At 39.0% G+C, this 24,883-nt stretch overlaps 1 protein-coding gene across 2 annotated transcripts; it reads left to right on the forward strand.

Annotated features, from left to right (window-relative positions):
- The first annotated feature begins 587 nt into the window (after window positions 1–587).
- Window positions 588–22,689, forward strand: LOC128696084 (uncharacterized). Of its 2 annotated transcripts, none has more exons than XM_070094981.1 (6): window positions 588–1,959; window positions 10,131–10,229; window positions 10,378–10,499; window positions 12,105–12,179; window positions 16,872–16,924; window positions 20,170–22,689. In XM_070094981.1, the coding sequence occupies exons 1-6, from the start codon at window positions 1,453–1,455 to the stop codon at window positions 20,286–20,288; spliced, it is 975 nt and encodes a 324-aa protein (XP_069951082.1). In that variant the 5' UTR covers window positions 588–1,452; the 3' UTR covers window positions 20,289–22,689. The 2 variants fall into 2 exon arrangements, with proteins under 2 accessions (XP_069951082.1, XP_053643116.2); XM_053787141.2 differs by having other exon boundaries at window positions 1,002–1,959; window positions 16,872–17,001.
- The last annotated feature ends 2,194 nt before the right edge of the window (window positions 22,690–24,883 follow it).

Raw genomic sequence — 24,883 nt, forward strand, 5'->3', positions numbered from 1 at the left:
TACAAAATAGTATTACCTACATAATATTAATTCCAGGTTTGCTGAAAGTCAACCCAGGTGAAAATCCATAATGTTGAAAATAATGATGACGTTGCAAATAATCTTGATTTCCCTCTTAATGATAAGAAGCACATTTCGAAGTAAACACTTTGCTGTGTAAATATATATATATATATATATATATATATATATATATATATATATATATATATATATATATATATATATATATATATATACGTATATATATATATATATATATATATATATATATATATATATATATATATATATATATATATATATATATATATATATATATATATATATATATAATTTTTTTTATTAACACACTGGCCGATTCCCACCAAGGCAGGGTGGCCCGAAAAAAGAAAAACTTTCACCATTATTCACTCCATCACTGTCTTGCCAGAAGCATAATGTGAAGCATAATGTGAGTGTAGCATGCAGTTGAAAAAAGTGCAACAAAGGAAGTATGAAAATTTTCGTACCTGCCCGAGAAGTGACATAGTACAATTTCAGTAAAATAAATATTTATAAAAAAATTCTATTGCATATATGAATTCTGTAGTGGTCTGGATCTACACAGAAGGTTTTTATTGACTTTCCAGATCAATGAGAAATTGTTTTATATGGAGCCCTCCAGCACCAGGTCGAAATATGTCTGCATGTTTTCCTTATCACATTTAAACTGTTGAATGATGGGTGACACGAGGCAAGACTTCGCTTGGGTAGTGGAGGAAAGGTGGGAATGTTTATTAAGAAGGTTAAAAGGAATCCCTCAAGGGAAGTAAGTGCCTTGATGCTGGTAAGGGACCTTGATCCAAGGAATTGAACCTGTCCTCCCCTTCCTTGGATCGAGTCTGAATGTCTCCCATTCCCCAGGAGTTGCATGACCCCTGTGAATTAATGTACTGCTACTAATAATAATAATAATAAAGGAGAAGGCAAAGGAATGTAGTGTATTTAATGACATTAATAATAATATTAAAATGGGCCAAAAATAAGTAAAGATAAAACAAAAAAATATAAACAGTATAAACATGAAAATTCAAGGAAAACAACACCAAAATTTAATATACCGTTTGCTTTTCCTGGAGGGATTTGTCAGTCATCAGAGAAGTGGGTAATGGAAGCCGAGAGAACTAGTCACTGAACATACATGGTTCTAGCTAGATAACTGGTGCAAGCTCATAAAGACGAAGAAAAAATATACCGTAAGATGTGCACAGTTTATTTTAGAATGTGAGGGCTGTAAAAACATCTGGGCCCATTCATCGCTACAAGAAAAGCTATGAACGTGGGAAGTACGGACGTAAAATACTGTATATATTAATATTTAAAGAAACAAACGGTGAAAGGAAAGTAAATTTAAGGCTGAGCAAAGAACACATTACTAAAATTTGGGAAACGTATGGTTACTGAGATGAGATGATGAGGGAATATGTAAGACTAGAGTTGTATCAGCTCATGATATATTTAGTGTTGAGTTCCATACTGGTGACTGTGGAGACATCACTACCTTCTTCAAGAACTAACTACCTCTACAACCTCCACCTAACACAGCCAACTATCCATGCCACTGATGTTGGGAGGAATAAGAAAAGAGCGTTTGTTAATGACAACGAAATTGACCAAATACCTGAGAATGAAGATATGAAGCACACTGGGTTCTTGGATAAGAAAGTACCAGGAAGTCTTCCTTTATCGAGTGTGGGTATTTCAAGGGAGGGTAGTCTGAATGACATTCAGCACTCACTCAAACGTTCGAGTTTTTATGGACTTAACGATGGTCTTCAGAAAGTGAACGAAAGCCCCAGATTACCAAGAGAGAGTACAATTCAACTGCTGCGTCTTCTAACACAGCCTTCCACCACTTGTAGAAGGCTTGTGAGAGTAGGGGGTCGTTCCTGCCTTGGAGCCTTCGATGGATCAAAGGTGGGTACAGTTAAGGAATATTTTGTCAAGATAGTACGTATTTCTCCTGAGGTGGATATCATGATGATCTGCTTAGTTACCCAGTGTAACCAATTAAAAAAAAGTTCCCCCCCGTCTCTCTCTCTACATATATATATATATATATATATATATATATATATATATATATATATATATATATATATATATATATATATATATATATATACATACATACATATATGTATGTATCCTAGGTAGTAGGTTGGTAGACAGCAACCACCCAGGGAGATACTACTGCCCTGCCAAGTGAGTGCAAAACGAAAGCCTGTAATTGTTTTACAAGATGGTAGGATTGCTGGTGTCCATTTTTTGTCTCATAAACATGCAAGGTTTCAGGTACGTCTTGCTACTTCTACTTACACTTAGGTCACACTACACATGCATGTACAAGCATATATATATACACACCCCTCTGGGTTTTCTTCTATTTTCTTACTAGTTCTTGTTCTTGTAAATTTCCTCTTATCTCCATGGGGAAGTGGGACAGAATTCTTCCTCCGTAAGCTATGCGTGTTGTAAGAGGCGACTAAAATGCCAGGAGCAAGGGGCTAGTAACCCTTTCTCCTGTATAAATTACTAAATTTAAAAAGAGAAACTTTTGTTTTTCTTTTTGGGCCACCCCGCCTTGGTGGGATACGGCCGGTTTGTTGGAAAAGAAAAAAATATGTATGTATGTATGTGTACTCACCTATTTGTGGTTGCAGGGGTCGAGTCTTAGCTCCTGGCCCCGCCTCTTCACTGGTTGCTACTGGGTCCTCTCTCTCCCTGCTCCATGAGCTTTATCAAACCTCGTCTTAAAACTATGTATGGTTCCCGCCTCCACTACGTCACTTTCTAGGCTATTCCACTGCCTGACAACTCTATGACTGCAGAAATACTTTCTAACAACCCTTTGGTTCATCTGACTCTTCAACTTCGAATTGTGACCTCTTGTTTCTGTGTCCCCTCCCTGGAACATCCACCTTGTCTATTCTGCGCAGTATTTTATATGTCGTTATCATGTCTCCCCTGACCCTCCTGTCCTCCATTGTCGTCAGGCCGATTTCCCTTAACCTTTTTCATAGGACATTCCCCTTAGCTCTGGAACTAACCTTGTCGCAAACCTTTGCACTTTCTCTAATTTCCTGATGTACTTGATAAAGTGCGGGTTCAAAACAAGTGCTGCATACTCCAGTATGGGCCTGACGTACACGGTGTACAGTGTCTTGAACGATTCCTTACTAAGGTATCGCAACGCTGTTCTCAGGTTTGCCAGGTGCCCATATGCTGCAGCAGTTATCTGATTGATGTGTGCTTCCGGAGACATGTTCGGTGTTATACTCACCCCAAGATCTTTCTTCTTGAGCGAGGTTTGCAGTCTTTAGCCACCTAGCCTATACTCCGTCTGCAGTCTTCTGTGCCGTTCCCCGATCTTCATGACTTTGCATTTGGCGGGGTTAAATTCGAGAAGCCAGTTGCTGGACCAGGTGTCCAATCTGTCCAGGTGTCTTTGAAGTCCTGCCTGACCCTCATCTGATTTAATTCTCCTCATTAACTTCACATCATCTGCGAACAGGGATACTTCTGAGTCTAACCCTTCCATCATGTCATTCACATATATCAAAAATAGCACTCGTCCTAGGACCGACCCCTGTGGGACCCCGCTCGCCACAGGTGCCCACTGTGATACCTCATCATGTACCATGACTCGTTGTTGCCTCCCTGTCAGGTACTCTCTGATCCATTGCAGTGCCCTTCCTGTTATATGCGCCTGATCCTCTAACTTCTGCACAAATCTCTTGTGAGAAACTGTGTCAAAGGCCTTCTTGCAGTCCAAGAAGATGCAATCAACCCACCCCTCTCTCTCGTGACTTACTACTGTTACTTTATCATAAAACTCCAAAAGGTTTGTGACACAGGATTTGCCTTCCATGAATCCTTGCTGGTTGGCGTTTATACTCTTGTTCCGTTCCAGGTTCTCCACCACTCTCCTCCTGATGATCTTCTCCATAACTTTGCATACTATACACGTCAGTGACACAGGTCTATAGTTTAGTGCATCTTTTTTGTCTCCTTTTTTAAAAATGGAAGCTACATTTGCCGTCTTCCATACCTCAGGTAGTTGCCCAGTTTCCAGGGATGTGCTGAAGATTGTGGTAAGTGGCACACACAGCATATCCGCTCCATCTCGAAGGACCCACGGGGAGATGTCCGGTCCCATTGCCTATGAGGTATCGATGTCCCTTAGCAGCTTGTTCACCTCCTCCTCATTTGTATGTATGTCATCCAACACTTATTGGCATATTCCTTGCTGGTGTCCCCCTCTGTTCTGTACCCACAGAGGCCTTCCTGCGTGTGTGTGTGTGCGCGTGCGTGCGTGCGTGTGTGTGCGTGTGTGCGTGTGCATGTGTGTGTGTGTGTGACTCGAGTCTTGCCACCTCAGCCAGTGTGTCCACCATCACCCTGTTGTTTTCTTCGTACTCCTCTCTTGGCCTCCTGCAGTTCTGTGGTGGGTTATACATCACTCCAATGACTACTTTATGTTCTCCGGACTGAATTGTACCTACAATGTAGTCTCTTTCTCCAATCATGTCCATGCCTTCCATTTCCTCAAATCCCCATCGGTGTTTTATGAGCAGTGCAACCCCTCCTCCCCCTCTACTCCTTCTATCTTTCCTCAGGATCTGGTATCCTGTTGGGAAGATTGTGTCTGTTATTGTCTCAGCGAGTTTTGTTTCTGTGACTGCTATGATGTCTGGGGATTTTTCACTGATTCTTTCATTCCACTCCTCATGTTTATTCGTTATTCCATCCGCGTTTGTGTACCAAACCTTTAGTTTCTTTTCTATCATTGTGGTCATGCAAGAATATTGGGGTTGGGGGAGCGAGAGCCTTGGTGGGGGCCTATATGGGGCTGTGGTGTAGGTGGGGTTTGTGTTGATGGGGGTGGGGTCAGAATGCCCATAAGGGACAGCTGTTGGGGTGAGGTTTGTGATATGGGGGTTGGTGGCAGAGGGAACAGTGAGTGGGTTGTAGTATAGGTTGCTCAGTTGCGTTGGGAATGTCGCGGGTGGAGTCTTTTGGTGGGAGATTCTGTGGGGTGTGTTTGCCCTTCCTCCTGTGTCTGTGCTCATTTTCATTGCTTCTCGTTCTTCCTTGCGTCTCTGTACCCTCTCTTTCAGTGTAGTCCTTTCTTCTTGTGTTCTGTCGCGGTCGAGGTATACTCTCTGGTACCCCTCTTTGTCAGTCTTGCTTTCTCTTGCAGAATCCTGGTTCGAACTGATTCTTCCTTGAAAATTACTCTGACAGGCCGTATCCTTCCACTCGCAAACCACCCTATTCTCTGAAAATTTGTCACCTGGGTCATATTGCCCTCCCCTATTGTTTTCATGATGCCTTCAATCATTTTGTTCTCCTCCTGTTTTATTTCTTCAAAGTTGGCCCCCTTGGCTTCTTGGAGCCCGTACACAAAAACTGACCTCGCCCTTTCCTCCTCCCACTGAGTCTCCATCTGCATCCTCTGATGGTGTGTGTGTGCGTGTGTGCGTGTGTGCATGTGTGTGTGTGTGTGTGTTTGTGCGTGTGTGTGTGTGTGTGTGTGTGTGTGTGTGTGTGTGTACTCACCTATTTGTACTCACCTATTTGTGGTTGCAGGGGTCGAGTCCTAGCTCCTGGCCCCGCCTCTTCACCGGTTGCTACTAGGCCCTCTCTCTCCCCGCTCCATGAGCTTTATCAAACCTCGTCTTAAAACTGTGTGTGTGTGTGTGTGTGTGTGTGTGTGTGTGTGTGTGTGTGTATGTGTGTGTGTGCCGAATAAGTAAAACTTGCGATTTTAGCTTAAATAGCAACGCACCTCTTGCTGAATAGGGCAAGCGAAATTTTGTGTATGCAATAATTTCGCAGAAATCATTTTGAATCTAACGAGAAAAAATATATTTCATTGTGCTTGTTTATTATTAAATTATTTAAACTTATATAAATATATTTAGTTGGATTACGCTAAATTAAATTATCTTTGTTATAAAAAGGTTAGGTAAATTTCCTAGGGTTCTTTTTGTATTAACATAAACGAAAAAAATATCTTTAAAATTATAAGAAAATTTTAGAAAGGACTTAATTTTAAGAGTTCTTGCAAATTGACCAGTTTTACCTATACGGTAAGACTGAGGCAAGGCAGAAGGTATCAGAGAATTTCCCTTGCTTCCTGTTGTTCTCTTGCAACAGTGCATAGCTCCTGACGACGCACAAGAATGCGAAAGATCTAGAGCTAAAGATTTCCATTCCAATTTGGCTTGTTCTGCGTTGTTAAGATCGCCTGTTTGCAACTATTGCATATATATATATATATATATATATATATATATATATATATATATATATATATATATATATATATATATATATATATATATATATATATATATATATATATATATATATATATATATATATGTATATATATATACATATATATATATATATATATATATATATATATATATATATATATATATATATATATATATATATATATTCTCCCTGGATAAGATGAGTAGAATTCTTCCTCCGTAAGCTGTGTGTCGTAAGAAGCGATTAAAATGCCGGGAGCAAGAGTCTAGTAACCCCTTCTCCTGTATGCTTTACTAAATTAAAAAAAAAGAAAAAACGGCCGGTTTGTTGAAAAAAGAAGATATATATATATATATATATATATATATATATATATATATATATATATATATATATATATATATATATATATATATATATATATATATATATATATATGCAAGGAATTCGAAAGGGCAGGCGAAATATGCAATACAGTTGCAAACAGGCGATCTTAACAACGCAGAACAAGCCAAATTGGAATGGAAATCTTTAGCTCTAGATCCTTCGCATTCTTGTGCATCGTCAGGAGCTATGCACTGTTGCAAGACAACAACAGGTAGCAAGGGAAATTCTCTGATACCTTCTGCCTTGCCTCAGAGAATTTCCCCTTATACCTGTTGCTGTCTTGCAACATTGCATAGTTCCTGACGACGCACGTGAATTCGAAATATCTAGAACTAAACATTTCCATCCCCAATTGGTTGCTCTGCATATATATATATATATATATATATATATATATATATATATATATATATATATATATATATATATATATATATATATATATATATATATATATATATATATATATATATATTAGGTAGTAGGTTGGTAGACAGCAGCCGCCCAGGGAGGTACTACCGTTCTGCCAAGTGAGTGTAAAACGGAAGCCTGTAATTGTTTTACATGATGGTAGGATTGCTGGTGTCTTTTTATTCTGTCTCATACACATGCAAGATTTCAGGTACGTCTTGCTACTTCTACTTACACTTAGGTCACACTACACATACATGTACAAACATATATATACACACCCCTCTGGGTTTTCTTCTATTTTCTTTCTAGTTCTTGTTCTTGTCTATTTCCTCCTACCTCCATGGGGAAGTGGAACAGAATTCTTCCTCCGTAAGCCATGCGTGTTGTAAGAGGCGACTAAAATGCCGGGAGCAAGGGGCTAGTAACCTCTTCTCCTGTATATATTACTAAATGTAAAAGGAGAAACTTTCGTTTTTCCTTTTGGGCCACCCCGCCTCGGTGGGATACGGCCGGTGTGTTGAAAGAAAGATATATATATATATATATATATATATATATATATATATATATATATATATATATATATATATATATATATATATATATGTCGTGCCGAATATGTAAAACTGGTCAATTAGCAAGAACTCAATTAAAATTAAGTCCTTTCTAAAAATTTCTCTTATACATTTAAAGATATATATTTTTCATTAATGTTAATGTAAAAAATTTTAATTTTGCACCAAAAGAATCTTAGAAAACTTACCTAACCTTATTATAACAAGAGCACTTTATTTTAGCTTAACCCAACTAAATATATTTTAGATTTGTTTACAATAATTTAATACTAAAGATACACAGTGAAATATATTTTTTTCGTTAGGTTTAGAATGATTTTGACGACATTATTGCATACACAATTTTTCACTTGTCCTATATGGCAAGATGAGCGTTGCTATTTAAGCCAAGATCGCAAGTTCTGCTTATTCGGCACGACATATATATATATATATATATATATATATATATATATATATATATATATATATATATATATATATATATATATATATATATATATATATGTCGTGCCGAATAGGCAGAATTTGCGACCTTGGCTTAAATAGCAACGTTCATCTTGCCATATAAGACGAGTGAAAATTTGTGTATGCAATAATTTCGCCAAAATCATTCTGAACCTAACGAAGAAAATGTATTCCACTGTGTTTGTTTAGTATTAAATTACTGTAAACAAATCTAAAATATATTTAGTTTGGTTAGGCAAAAATAAATTGTTCTTGTTATAATAAGGTTTGTTTAGTATTAAATTACTGTAAACAAATCTAAAATATATTTAGTTTGGTTAGGCAAAAATAAATTGTTCTTGTTATAATAAGGTTAGGTAAGTTTTCTAAGATTCTTTTGGTGCAAAATAAAAAAATTTTACATTAACATTAATGAAAAAAATATATCTTCAAACGTATAAAAGAAAATTTCAGAAAGGACTTAATTTTAAATGAGTTCTTGCTAATTGACCAGTTTTACATATTCGGCACGACATATATATATATATATATATATATATATATATATATATATATATATATATATATATATATATATATATATATATATATATATATATATACATACATATATATATATATATATATATATATATATATATATATATATATATATATATATATATATATATATATATATTTATAGGTAGTAGGTTGGTAGACAGCAACCGCCCAGGGAGGTACTACCGTCCTGCCAAGTGAGTGTAAAACGAAAGCCTGTAATTGTTTTACATGATGGTAGGATTGCTGGTGTCCTTTTTTCTGTCTCATGAACATGCAAGATTTCAGGTACGTCTTGCTACTTCTACTTACACTTAGGTCACACTACACATACATGTACAAGCACATATATACACACCCCTCTGGGTTTTCTTCTATTTTCTTTCTAGTTCTTATTCTTGTTTATTTCCTCTTATCTCCATGGGGAAGTGGAACAGAATTCTTCCTCCGTAAGCCATGCGTGTTGTAAGAGGCGACTAAAATGCCGGGAGCAAGGGGCTAGTAACCTCTTCTCCTGTATATATTACTAAATGTAAAAGGAGAAACTTTCGTTTTTCCTTTTGGGCCACCCTGCCTCGGTGGGATACGGCCGGTGTGTTGAAAGAAGAAAGAATATATATATATATATATATATATGTGTGTGTGTGTGTGTGTGTGTGTGTGTGTGTGTGTGTGTGTGTGTGTGTGTGTGTGTGTGTGTGTGTGTGTGTGTGTGTGTGTGTCGTGCCGAATAGGCAGAACTTGCAATCTTGGCTTAAATAGCAACGCTCATCTTGCCATATAGGACAAGCGAAAATTTGTGTATGCAATAATTTCGCCAAAATCATTCTGAACCTAACGAAAAAAATATATTTCACTGTGTTTGTTTAGTATTAAATTACTGTAAACAAATCTAAAATATATTTAGTTGGGTTAGACTAAAATAAATTGTTCTTGTTATAATAAGGTTAGGTAAGTTTTCTAAGATTCTTTTGGTGCGAAATTAAAAATTTTTACATTAACATTAATGAAAAAAATATATCTTTAAACGTATAAGAGAAAATTTTTGAAAGGACTTAATTTTAAATGAGTTCTTGCTAATTGACCAGTTTTACATATTCGGCACGACATATATATATATATATATATATATATATATATATATATATATATATATATATATATATATATATATATATATATATATATATATATATCCACACACAAGAAGTATGACTCAACCCCTGCAACCACAATTAGGTGAGTACACACACACACACACACACACACACACACACACACACACACGGGGCCAGGAGCTATGAATCGACTCTTGTAGCCACAAATAGGCGAGTACACGCATACATACATACATATTGGTATTAAAAGAGGGGCTGATTTTTTATTTGCTTTATCATACTATTCCACTCTTGTCAGCTCATGTGCCTGGATGACGACGTAATGATACGCCCTCTCCACTGCCTCGTCTACTCCTTCGGGGTTGGCAACGACTTCACCTTTGATGAACACATGCAGGTAAATTAATTATGTATGAAACTTGAGCTATATGCTAAACTTCATTAACCATTCGGGGGATGTAGGTGCTTTGATGGATCTTCCCTAGCCTCTGTATGATCCTAATGGATCATAATAATGATAATTCGTTATTGCCTTCATGGTGTAGGACTTCGGCTGTGAGGTACACGCCTTCGACCACGACGAACATCACGAAATCTACGACTTTAGGATCGGTCCCACCGCCTTCTTCCACAAGACCAGGATAGGCACCAGGACCCGTTACTTCAGGTGAGTCCTGTCACAGGTTACTTCTGGTGAGTCCTTTCCCAAGCTACCTCTGGTGTTTCATGTCCCAGGTTACTTCTGCTACGTCCTGTCTCAGGTTACTTCTCGTGTGTCCTGTCCCAGGTTACTTCAGGTGAGTCCTGTCCCAGGTTACTTCTAGTGTGTCTTGTCCCAGGTTACGTCAGATGTGTCCTGTCCTAGGTTACTTCTAGTGTGTCTTGTCCCATGTTACTTCTGGTGAATCCTGTCCCAGGTTACTTCTAGTGTGTCCTGACTCAGGTTACTTCAGGTGTGTCCTGTCCCAGGTTACTTCTAGTGTGTCTTGTCCCAGGTTACTTCAGGTGAGTCTTGTCCCAGGTTACTTCTAGTGTATCCTGTCTCAGGTTACTTCAGGTGAGTCCTGTTCCAGGTTACTTCTAGTGTGTCCTGTTCCAGGTTACTTCTAGTGTGTCTTGTCCCAGGTTACTTCAGGTGAGTCCTGTCCCAGGCTGTCTCTAGTTAGTTTTGTCCCAGGCTACTTACGGTGTGCCCTGTTCTAGGCTTTTTAATGAAGCTATTCTAGAGTGAAAATGTCCCTGAGCTTTGGAGTTTGAAGGTGACCATCTTGCTAGCTTATAAGGTTTAATTTTAGGTGGTACATGTATAACCAACAGCCTGAATGAGGATCAAGCTCCAACAACCTCTCTTGTTGAATACACTTCATGGAACACAAAACATCCTAGAGGGTAACAAGACAAGCTATTTCGAGAATCTTTCGAAGTAGAAGGATATGGTTGACAGTTTTCTTTGAGTTTCCAAAAGAGAATTCAGTTGAGACTACTACAGATCAGGCAGAGCTCCCACTAGTTAATTTTATGCGTTAATATATTACAACACTCGATAACCCTGTATAGATTTCATATATTGTTTTACCCGTGCATTTTTCAGTAATTCATTATGCATGGAGGAAAAAAAAAAGGATTTTGAATTGTTCCCGAAGGGTTATTAACCCTATTGCCTCTCCTGTAGGATGTTGGCAGATCACGGGCAACAGGTTGTAGAAAACTTGCTCATTCGTTTCGGCTTGCCCTTTGATCGAACTTGGATCCTTTTAGTTGTGAGCAGAACGCATTATCACCAAGCAGTCTTTAACATATCACTCCCTTCAAGGGAGAATACCGGCGTGAGGAGGTACTTGTGCCTCCTCCCATGGGAGACTTAGGTCTCAGACACTCCCTAAAGAGGGAGCCAAGGCCGGGCCACCACTTGGAAAAGGCCCGGGCCGGGAAAATACCGGCGAATCTTTAATAATAATAATAAGAATACCGGCGAATAAAAAAAAAGGGTAAATAACATGATTTTTTATATTGATTACTCTGTATTGATCCTATATGTTATAAAGATCGAACAAAGCTAAATAGTGTAGCTATAGAGTGTTCCAATGTTTCATTTAATTGTACCAAGTGATTTTTCTAAGTTAAATGCTTGATTTATGTATCGTAATGCTATAGTTTATGGGCTATGACGGGTTGTGCATATAAGCCCTATGAACAGTATTTTACTGATTGAAAATACAATATCAAGGATTCACACAGTACAAAATTATCAAATTTCTTCTGTTTCCATCAGGTACTGCGAGAACTCGACCCAAGGCCGCCGTTGTGACCCTTTTATCCGCTATCAAACTATGACTGACATTCGCAGGTATAGTAAAAAAAACTTACCATACGAGCCTTAAAACATATGTTTTCAAAGCCATGTTTGGAATTGGTTTCTGCCATCACCTCATATACTTCATTCCACTTTTTTTTTACATCTCTTGGTCTAACGTATTTCCTAATGTACTTAAGGTTTTTTATTATTGTTTCAATTATTGGAAGCGCTTAACCCATTTGGGCTATTCAACTTCCGAGGAAAGAGAAGCAGTCAAGATTCCATCCAAGGAAGGAAAGAGCAGTTCCTTGGATCAAGAGCCCCTCACCAACATCAAGGCACCCCGAGGGCTGTTCCTAAGGCTCGTCTTAAGGTCCAGCTTTACATATATGGCACGGTGTTCTTTCCTTGGTCATCTCAACCACTGGTATTACATCACCCACATGGGTTTAGCGCATCTTTTTAATAATATCAAACACTCCCTATCCACTCTATCAGAGACTCTTAAACATCCTTTAATTAAAGTCATGGTGAAGGTTCAGTTTTTTTAGTTTGAACCTCAAGAAATAATCAAGAAATATCCTGGTTGCTTGACTCGGTGTAGGCTCCACGCTGGTTGTAAATCGACCATGACCGACATGACATATGTGCATTATATAACCCCTGTAGGGTATACGGCGCCGTGGGGTACATGGTGTATAGTGTCTTGAATGAGATTTTGTTTTAAAGACAGGTTTTGTCTCCCCAAGGAGAGATTCTTTAATGCCGATAAGGAGCTCTTGATCGAAAGAACTGGACCAAACTTTCCCTTCCTTGGATCGAATTTCATAGCTTCCCATTTCCTCAAACGCTGCTTGACTTCTGCGACTTTAGATCTCGCAGAAATATAATAATGTAATTATGTTTGCTAGCATTGCATATGTCTGTTCGAAATGCCCCGACATGAGAGTAGCTTTCTTTGTACTTAGCAAACCAAAATTGTAATTACACACTGTAACCATTACAAAGAAATAAAATTTTTATTCTTTTAGTCTGTGCTCCTCAGGATGGATACTGGGTTGGATATTATCCCCAAGGTCATTTTTTCCAATGACTTAAGTTTTATCCCGTTGGGCCGGTGGCCCGGTGGCTAAAGCTCCCGCTTCACACACGGAGGGTTCGATTCCCGGCGGGTGGAAACATTTCGACGCGTTTCCTTACACCTGTTGTTCTGTTCACCTAGCAGCAAATAGGTACCTGGGTGTTAGCCGACTGGTGTGGGTCGCATCCTGGGGGACAAGATTAAGGACCACAATGTAAATAAGTTAGACAGTCCTCGATGACGCACTGACTTTCTTGGGTTATCTTGGGTGGCTAACCCTCCGGGGTTAAAAATCCGAACGAAATTTTATCTTGTAGTTTATCTCGCGTTTCCTTTTCCTAGTTACTATTTTTGACTGTACAGTACTTGTTCAGGCTGAGCACCAGCAACCACATATTGGACCAATCCTAAAGTTTCTTCAGGTTATCCTACAACATCGTCAGTAAAGACATAAGTTTTAGTTTAATATGTTTATTATGCACCCCATACCCATCCTGTGGGCGGTAGTCAAAAGATTACAGAGGTACATAATTGGTCCAGGGACTGGACTCCAAAGTTTTGATAGCTGAGCAAGTTACAGAGGTAATGAACTCACAATTTACAAAGGTAATGAGCTAAATCTTCAAAATTCAATGTACGTGAAAGGACCCAAAATCTGGTACTCTCTGCTGGAAATCTCCAGACCCACTGACTCGGCCAGCATTTTCAAGACTACCGTTAAAAAATACTTTATCTCCCTAACATATCCCAACATCAGCTAAATTATTATTATTCTAAATATGTGAAAACTACACATGCATTTTCTCAGTGTCACGAGCACATGTAGACTATAGATTTACTTATATCTGTAATCCTTAATTATTAAAAAAATTATTGTCCTCTTTATGTTAATAATTAAACCTGAAATTCCTCTCAATTAAACTTGTTAAAGCCATATAGGATGAACTAAAACGATATTCAATTCTCTTGTATTCATTATAAACGCTTAATGCTTATTAATCTTAAGTTTGCCAGAAATGCTCTTCATATACAGGGGCTTTCTACATGTATACCCTGTCATTCACCCTTGTACAAACATTGTCATGCTGAAATAAACTATTATTATTATTATTATTATTATTATTATTATTATATAGGGGGGTACAATGGCGTAGCTAGAGTGGATAGCAAAGTGAGTGGTAGCTTCCCTTCAGTATATTGGGTACCTTTTTTTTCCTTGCCTTTATCAGCTGTACTTATTGTAAAACTATTTGGTTTCAAATACAAATTATTATTGTTACAATTGTATTTGTTGGGGAGCGCTAAACCAGTAGGGAAGTTTGATCTCAGAAAGGGGAGCACAGGTCCAGTTCTTAAGATCAAGAGCCCCTCACTGGTTTGATATCAAAGAACCTATCTTAAGGGATCAACTACAAAAAAAAAAAAAACATATGTACTGTACTTAGTGTCAAATCATGTCTGAAAAAACGTGTATAATGAATTTTAAAATAACTGTTCAGTATACAGGATGGTTCATTTTTTATGTTCATTCTGACGTTTGAAGCTGACAATGTCTTTGTACTTGTCTTTGTCACGCCTGTCCACATTGTCTTACACACGTTGATACACTTTCAGGCCCGGTGGCCTGGTGGCTAAAGCTCTCGCTTCACACACGGAGGGCCCGGGTTCGATTCCCGGCGGGTGGAAACATTTCGACACGTTTCCTTACACCTGTTGTCCTGTTCACCTAGCAGCAAATAGGTACCTGGGTGTTAGTCGACTGGTGTGGGTCGCATCCTGGGGGACAAGATTAAGGACCCCAATGGAAATAAGTTAGACAGTCCTCGATGACGCACTGACTTTCTTGGGTTATCCTGGGTGGCTAACCCTCCGGGGTTAAAAATCCGAACAAAATCTTATCTTATCTTATCTTATCACAGACCGTTAGTATTGCCACACCAATCACTAGCACAACCATAACTACCCCTCAAACACCTCCACACTAATCACTGCCACTTATCCCAGTGGAAATAAGTCACTTTTTGGGTTATCCTAGGTTCTTTACACATATGCAGCTATGTATGATAATCTATGCAACTATTTGTGTATACCTGAATAAATTTACTAACAACACTCACCCACCTCCATACTAATCACTGCCACAACTATCCTCACCGCCACATAATTCACTGCCACAACTACCCTCACCGCCACACTATGCGCTGCTAAAACTACCCTCACACCATACTTTTCACTGCCAAAAGTACCCTCACACCGCCACACTAATCACTGCCAAAACTACCCTCACACACCGCCACAATAATCACTGCCAAAACTACCCTCACACACCGCCACACTAATCACTGCCACAACTACCCTTACACACCGCCACGATAATCTGCCACAACTACCCTCACACACCGCCACAATAATCACTGCCACAAATACCCTCACACACCGCCACAATAATCACTGCCACAACTACCCTTACACACCGCCACAATAATCGCTGCCACAACTACCCTTACACACCGCCACAATAATCACTGCCACAACTACCCTCACACACCGTCACAATAATCACTGCCACAACTACCCTCACACACCGCCACAATAATCACTGCCACAACTACCCTCACACACCGCCACAATAATCACTGCCACAACTACCCTCACACACCGTCACAATAATCACTGCCACAACTACCCTCACACACCGCCACAATAATCACTGCCACAACTACCCTCACACACCGCCACAATAATCACTGCCACAACTACCCTCACACACCGCCACAATAATCACTGCCACAACTACCCTCACACACCGCCACAATAATCACTGCCACAACTACCCTCACACACCGTCACAATAATCACTGCCACAACTACCCTCACACACCGCCACGATAATCACTGCCACAACTACCCTCACACACCGCCACAATAATCACTGCCACAAATACCCTCACACACCGCCACAATAATCACTGCCACAACTACCCTTACACACCGCCACAATAATCGCTGCCACAACTACCCTTACACACCGCCACAATAATCACTGCCACAACTACCCTCACACACCGTCACAATAATCACTGCCACAACTACCCTCACACACCGCCACAATAATCACTGCCACAACCCTCACACACCGCCACAATAATCACTGCCACAACTACCCTCACACACCGTCACAATAATCACTGCCACAACTACCCTCACACACCGCCACAATAATCACTGCCACAACTACCCTCACACACCGCCACAATAATCACTGCCACAACTACCCTCACACACCGCCACAATAATCACTGCCACAACTACCCTCACACACCGCCACAATAATCACTGCCACAACTACCCTCACACACCGACACAATAATCACTGCCACAACTACCCTCACACACCGCCACAATAATCACTGCCACAACTACCCTCACACACTCCACAATAATCACTGCCACAACTACCCTCACACACCGCCACAATAATCACTGCCACAACTACCCTCACACACCTCCACAATAATCACTGCCACAACTACCCTCACACACCGCCACAATAATCACTGCCACAACTACCCTCACACACCTCCACAATAATCACTGCCACAACTACCCTCACACACCGCCACAATAATCACTGCCACAACTACCCTCACACACCGCTACAGGAGCCTGGGTCATGAAGGACGTCCGGTGGACTACATGAAGCTGGATATTGAAGGTGAGGAGTGGGGAGTGCTGCAGCAGGTGCTCCTCAACACCTCTGTTCTCGCTTCTGTCACACAGCTCTCCTTTGAGGTGAGTCCCTTTATAATCTAACCTATCAGGTACAGCAATGTACACTGAGCAAGTATATATATCCAGTAACAGTACTGTATAGCACTGTGGTATAAAGTGGCCTGGTGGCTAAAGCTCCCGCTTCACACACGGAGGGCTCGGGTTCGATTCCCGCCGGGTGGAAATTCTGACACGTTTCCTTACACCTGTTGTCCTGTTCACCTAGCAGCAAATAGGTACCTGGGTGTTAGTCGACTGGTGTGGGTCGCATCCTGGGGGACAAGATTAAGGACCCCAATGGAAATAAGTTAGACAGTCCTCGATGACGCACTGACTTTCTTGGGTTATCCTGGGTGGCTAACCCTCCGGGGTTAAAAATCCGAACAAAATCTTATCTTATCTTATCTTAAATTTACTCGAACTTAATTGTATCTCTTATTTTATTACAGTACTGCATTTGTATCACAGAATCTGCCCTTTCTGTTTGTCATTACCAGTTTTGGCTTAGCTTTGTTAATTTTTTTAACATATCTGCATTCATGTATCTGAAGGCTACTTTTAAGTTTGCCAGGGTAAAATGTGATTTTTCTTATGATTTCATGTATGTGATCTGGTGACTATCTTCTGTCAATAATTACACCTAGATTCGTATCTAATGCTTTTAAAATTTTCACAGCCTATAATATTCTCATATTTCTATTGTGTTTTACTAATCAGCATTAAAATTCCTTCATTACCTCTGTCACTGCTCCATTTATTCATCTTTTTTTTCTAGGGATTTGCAGTCATTATTATTAGCTATTCTCCATAGGATTTTTGCACCATCCACAGTCATATTCACATAGTACTGTATTTTATTCCTTCTGACAGATCATTTATATACTACAGTATTATTTTTATTATTATTAAATACACTAGTTATCTCCCACCTAGGTAGGATGATTCAGAAGGAAACACATTCATCATATTTCAAATGACTATTGTCCAAGTTAGACCAAAACATTGTCATAAGTTTCATCCTCCTTTGTGCAGATTATTTGTGTATTGTAACATCCTAACCTCCACTTCAGTATGCAGGCATTGTACTTAGCATCCTGGAGGTGATGAATCCTGCTTACCCGTTTCCTTGAATCCTTTCATCAGTATTACCCTGGTCACACTCCAGCAGAAGCCAAAGAAACTAGGTTATTCCACTCACTCTGACCTAACATGCTCGCACAAGCCTACTGGATGCTCTAGCCACCAGCACTCAAAATCTTTACCCAAGCAAGTGGAGTTACTTTATTAATTTTTATTGGGAAAGTGCCAAATCTATATGGGTCATACAGCATCTAGGGAACGTGAGGAATTCGGGTTTGATTCAAGGAAGAGGAAAATAAGTGCAATTCCTTGGATCACAAGTCAAGGAAGTCGTGAGAAGCTCTGATTCCCTGGATCAAGAGCCTCTCACTGGTATCAAGGCAAATCATTTATATATGGCATTGGCATTATCAGGACAAGTACTGCCATAGGATTTGTTCGGATTTTTTAACACAGAAGGGTAGCCACTCAGGATAACCAAAGTCAGTGCGTCATTGGGGACTGTCCGTCTAATTTCCATTGAGGTCCTTCAACCTTGTCCCCCAAGATGCAACCTACACCAGTCGACTAACACCCAGGTACCTACTTACTGCTAGGTGAACAGGGGCAGCAGGTGTAATGAAACGTACCCAACATTTCCGCCCGGCCGGGGATTGAACCACGGACACTCAGTATATGAGGCGAGTGTTTACCTGGAGAGTGTGCCGGGGGTCAACGCCCCCGTGGCCCGGTCTGTGACCAGGCCTCCTGGTGGATCAGAGCCTGATCAACCAGGCTGTTACTGCTGGCTGCACGCAATCCAATGTACGAGCCACAGCCCGGCTGGTCAGGTACCGACTTTAGGTGCTTGTCCATTGCCTGCTTGAAGACAGCCAGGGGTCTATTGGTAATCCCCCTTATGTATGTTGAGAGTCAGTTGAACAGTCTTGGGCCCCGGACATTTATTGTGTTGTCTCTTAACATGCTAATGACACCCCTGCTTTTTATTGGGGAGGATGTTGCATCGTCTGCCGAGTCTTTTGCTTTCGTAGAGTGATTTTCGTGTGCAAGTTTGGTACTAGTCCCTCTAGGATTTTCCTGTATATATAATCATGTATCTCTCCTGCCTGCATTCCAGGGAGTACAGGTTCAGGAACTTCAAGTGCTCCCAGTAATTGAGGTGTTTTATCTCAGTTATGCGTGCTGTGAAGGGTCTCTGTACATTTTCTAGGTCAGCAATTTCACCTGCCTTGAAAGATGCTGTTAGTGTGCAGCAATATTCCAGCCTAGATAGAACAAGCAACCTGAAGAGTGTCATCATGGGCTTGGCATCCCTAGTTTTGAAGGTTCTCATTATCCATCCTGTCATTTTTCTAGCAGATGCGATTGATACAATATTATGGCCCTTGAAGGCGAGATCCTCCGACATGATCACTCCCAGGTCTTTGATGTTAGTTTTTTTGTGTCCCCTCAATCCACAAATTTAGTAATTCTTATTTAGCTAGAGACCTCTTAATGCATGAGCTCTTGTTTATTCTAATTGTTTCTAAATGTATGAATGGTTGATTCATTCACACAAAACTCATAAGCAGTTTTCATCACATATGCACAACTTCTAAGCCTATCTAACGCTTTGATTTTCTTCAGAAAATTCATAGATTCACGCTTCTTCTTCTTAGCACCTCCATTGTTACTATCCAAGAGACCAGATAATGATAAAAATATTCATAATAGCAGCATAAACAAAAAGTTAGGCAAATGACACTTCCAGGGTGCGAGTGAAAGTGATGTAGATTGTCAGTAGAGGGTTGCAGTTGTATACTATGGCATGTAGTACCCAATTTTTTGTATAACTTAATGAAATGGCAAATATTTCCAATATTTCACAAGTTAACAGATTCTTGGAAGCTTTTTAGTACATACGTGATATCAAAATTTTTGCTTTCTATTAAGTTCTTTATTGCACTTCTTGAATCATGTTGCAATAATTTCATATAATATGAAGTCACATTATAAGAGGGTTTACTGTACTAGTTTTCTTATTAATGGTGTTATCTTCTTTTACTTGAGCCACTTCACTAATTTGCCATTTTTGGCTTTTCATGTGTGGCTTGTGCTGGGTGTTGTTAGATCCACTTAGACATGCTGCGAAATGTGAAAGAGCCAGAGAGTCGGCAAGCCATCATTGCCTCCTACATGAAGGTTCTACAAGGTCTGGCTGCCTTGGGGTTCCACTTGGTCAGCTATGAGGAGAACATGCTAAATCCCCAATATGAAATAGTAGATGGGGTTCAAATGAACCTCTATGCTGAGCTCTTGTACTTACGAAGAAAATATACTGGTGAGAAACTGCCACTGGGTGGCTAAATCACCCTTAAACAAAAACTCTAAGCATGTTGCGTGTTACCCATAGCAGTAATACAGTACAGTATATTGTGCCAAAAATTAAGGTCAGAACATAACATGTAGTCTTTGGCCAAGCATATCTCAGAGTGTTCTAAACTATTATCCTAGTGAGTATGGTTAGTTTAAAAAATATATGGTAGCTTGGAAACAGTCTTATATATCTCATGATCGTGCGCCTTATATGCAGGAAAATACGGTATGTAGTTTATGAATGGTAAATCAGGCCTTGAATGATTATCATGTACATAATATAATACTTGTAGTTGTCCAAAAGATTTTTTCATATTCATCCCAAAAGCACTAATAGGTATTTCTAAGCACTCAGACTATGGTATTAATTTAAAATTCAGGAATAATAATAAGTATTGTGAATACAGTATTATAATTGCAACAATACATTTGGAATGGCAATTGTATTCTGACTTTCTTTGTTTTTATTTACTTGCCAAGTATCCCAGCTATGCATATTATCTTGAATTGCTGTACTGTAGTTCAGTTAAGATAGCGAAAGAACAAATAAAATGCAAGGTAAATTAAATGATAACTGAAGTATATTACTATAAAATTCTGAGTTTATAAAGTAAGACTAAAATTGCAAACCTTACTTCTCAAAATAAAATAAAATAATAATGTACAAGTACATGTACATCGTACAGGCCTAGCTGACATCAATGACATACCACTATGTAGAAAGCCCCTTGTTACGCTGTGCATTTCGGGCAAATTAGGTTAGTTCTGTCCCAGGATGCGACCTTCGTCAGCCTAATTCCTAATTCCATATTCTTTTAGCAGACAATTTGCCTGACAGTTTGAGAAGTGCCAAGGCAAATTTTGTTTGCAAGATGGTGCCCCATGCTATGCTGCAAGACGTAAAAAATTAGCTACATGATGGTGATTTATCATTCTTTAATGACTAGCCTGGTAACTCATCAGACTTTAATCTGATAAGGAACATGTAGAACCTTTTTTAGCATAAGCTTCATTGCATGGATGTGTCTTCCCCAAACTCTTTACCATTGAGCAGGTGTGGGAGGGTATCAAGTTATGTATCCTCCATAATGTAGCTTTATCAGTGCTTTGATATTAGCATATTATTGGTAAAACAATATATTATTGTGTTCTCATTATCTGTACTGATGCACATGCATATTGATGATAGTTACAATAGATGTTCTGGACTGACTGGGGTAGTAGACCAGTCATTAGTAATCTTCCAGGTTGAAGTAGCTCTCAGCCCTAATCGCCTGCATTATGAGTCCTGGGAGTGACACACAAATCCATATACATGTAATGTAGTATTCAAAATAACTGGAGTTTAGAGCCAAGAGACATGGACCTAAGCATGGACTGAAGTTGCCAAGCTTTATATTCCCAAGGAGCTCCCCAAACATGAGTTCATGGTGTTGCCCATGCCATTCCAAAGACTTCCTTCCCCACTGTATCTCGGTCTGAATGCCCTATCGTCCAACACTGGATAACCACTCCAGTGGTGGAGATGACAATCTTTACAAAACTATAGTACTATGTTGCTGAACTTCTCTGTAACGGTGACAGTTAACATAGTTTGCTGGGTCATAGGAATACAAGCTCTCCCCATCCTCACTGTGTCAAGATTGCTGCCTAAACAAGGTAACTGATTGGAAAGACTGGACGAGATATAAGCAACAATACAATAATAAGTACAGAAAGCAATCAAATCAGTATATTTCTGAAATGCTTCCAATGCACAGCACTGCTCACATGAAGAACCTTGCTGAAAAACTCCATGTAAGAGATGAACTGCTTAGACGTAATATAGAAGAGCAATGTGACCATAACAAAAGGCAATCCTCTCCTTTTAGAAGCATAAGTTTTGATTTGTTCACAATAGTTTTTTTTTATTTAATACACAAAATTAAAATGAGACACTGAAAATTGAAAGAAAAAATATATATAGTAAACTTTATTAGGACAATTTTTTTTTAACATGCTGGTTTCTCCCACCGAGGCAGGGTGCCCCCCCCCAAAAAAAAAAAAAAAAATCACCATCATTCACACTATCACCGTCTTTGCAGAGGTGTGCAGATATGACAGTTTAGACGTCACTCTAAACAGAAAATATCCCACACCCAGGACTCAAGTCTGGTTAACCAGTTTCCCCAAATTCTGTCATAAAATATTACCCTGCTCACACTTCAACAGTTAATAAAGTCCCAAAAACTATTCGTCTTCACTCACTTCTATCTAACATGATCACAAATGCCTGCTGTAAGTCCAAGCCCCTTTCACACAAAACCTTTTTAACCTCCTCCCTCCATCCTTTCCTAGGACGAACCCTACCCCTCATGGTATAATCTCTGATAAAGCACAATACAGATTAAGAAAATCCAATCCAAAAATGTGCCAAAATAATTAGTGCTAAGAGAATAAATTCAGGAATCAAATAACAATACATGTACATACAGTATGTTAAAATTAAATAACAAGTAGAATGAGTAGCCAGTGAACGGTTACCTATTGCTGATAATTTTGTGGCATAATTCTCTAAGAACCTGTTGCTCTCTAGTTTAAAGCCAAGTGATGTGATAAAGCTTATTGCTACCTGTGAAACAATATTTTTATTTTAAATAAGTAAGCAGAGCTATATCTTGCTACTACCAGATCCATCAAGAATTGCCAGATCAACCAGGCTGTGATAGATATGTGAAACAGTGAGCTTCCAACAACAGCCTGGTTGACTAGGCAAACACCAGACTGGGCTATGGGAGCAAAAAAACTCAAAACAGTCACAGATCTATAATAAATGCCTTGGGAAGTAATACTACTGGTATACAATATAATTTAAATTTTACAATACATATACACTTCATAATACAAAGAATAATAATTTATACTTTTTACATTATTGTGATTCATACAATTAGATACAGTTTTAATTGAAAGCACCAATCTGATATTACAGAACTATAAACATCAATTGAACATCCTCTAGTAAAACAGTGGTGGCTATAAAATTTTCGACATTATTGTAATGTGCACCTTATTACTAAGTTAAATATTTAGGATATGGTGTAACTTTTGTTGCCCTGATAACTGTGTGGAAATAAAAAGTGCAAAAATATGGGCATCCTGTTTAAGAAAGTATTATTACAGTACTTCCTGAGTAACCACAGTTTTAAAGTTTAATACATGTACAACAAGTGACAGGAGATTTGGAGTGGAGAGAAAAAGTAATTGTATGTGTGGTAAGGGCAAATGGAGTACAGGAGGGTCCCTGCTTTATGGTACTTCGCTTTACAGCATTTCGCAAATACGTACAGTGGACCCCCGCATAACGATTACCTCTGAATGCGACCAATTATGTAAGTGTATTTAAGTAAGTGCATTTGTACGTGTATGTTTGGGGGTCTGAAATGGACTAATCTACTTCACAATATTTCTTATGGGAACAAATTCGGTCAGTACTGGCACCTGAACATACTTCTGGAGTGAAAAAATATCGTTAACCGGGGGTCCACTGTACTGCGGTTTTCAGTTATACCTTCTTCTTTCAACAAACTGGCTGTATCTCACTTGAGGCAGGGTGGCCAAAAAGAAAAGCAAAAGTTTCTCTCTTTAAATTTAGTAATTTATACAGGAGAAGGGGTTACTAGCCCCTTGCTCTTGGCATTTTAGTCGCCTTTTACAACATGGAGGAAGAATTCTGTGTCACTTCCCCATGGAGATAAGAGGAAATAAACAAGAACTAGTAAGAAAATAGAAGAAAACCCAGAGGGGTGTGTATATATATATGCTTGTACCTGTGTAGTGTGACCTAAGTGTAAGTAGAAGTAGCAAGACGTACCTGAAATCTTGCATGTTTATAAGACAGAGAAAAGACACCAGCAATCCTACCATCATGTAAAACAAGTACAGGCTTCCATATTAGGCTAACTTGGCAGGATAGTAGTGCCTCCCTTGGCAGTTGCTGTTTACCAACCTACTACCTAGCTCAGTTATACCTATTCTTCATTTATTCAGACTTCCTACAATAAATACATTCACCACTCACTATAAGCTAGGGATGAAAATATTTTAAAGTAATGTGCTGTATAGCCCTTGTGGCTTAGCACTTCTTTTTGATTATAATAATAATTTAAAGTAATGTGTGTACTGCATTTTTTAGGCCTAGCTCTGTTGCTTACTTAATACATGATAGTATACACATTTTATCAGGCTCTTATATGCATTTGAAAGTGTAAAAAGGCCGTTTCATTTTACATCAGTAGCCTGGAACCTAACCTGCTGTATAAGTGGGGACCTCATGTACTATCAAAATCTGCTGGGTTTTGGTGCTGGGAATGTGTTATCAACAGTGGTGTGTACTTATGAGAAGCAAAGTAAGCACTGCTTACTCTTAACAATTCTTCCAACCAAAATATCTACTTGTTGAGTTAAAAAAATTATTGTATATAGTATC

The sequence above is a fragment of the Cherax quadricarinatus genome, chromosome 48 (genome assembly GCF_038502225.1).
Source record: "Cherax quadricarinatus isolate ZL_2023a chromosome 48, ASM3850222v1, whole genome shotgun sequence".
Taxonomy (NCBI): Eukaryota; Metazoa; Arthropoda; class Malacostraca; order Decapoda; family Parastacidae; genus Cherax; species Cherax quadricarinatus.

Excerpts from the sequence above, each read along its gene's own strand:
- LOC128696084 (XM_053787141.2), top strand. The coding sequence starts at position 1,453 with ATGATGAGGGAATATGTAAGACTAGAGTTGTATCAGCTCATGATATAT. Across the intron at positions 1,960-10,130 it reads GAGCCTTCGATGGATCAAAG|CTCATGTGCCTGGATGACGA; the intron begins GTGGGTACAGTT and ends CACTCTTGTCAG. Across the intron at positions 12,180-16,871 it reads ACTATGACTGACATTCGCAG|GAGCCTGGGTCATGAAGGAC; the intron begins GTATAGTAAAAA and ends ACACCGCTACAG.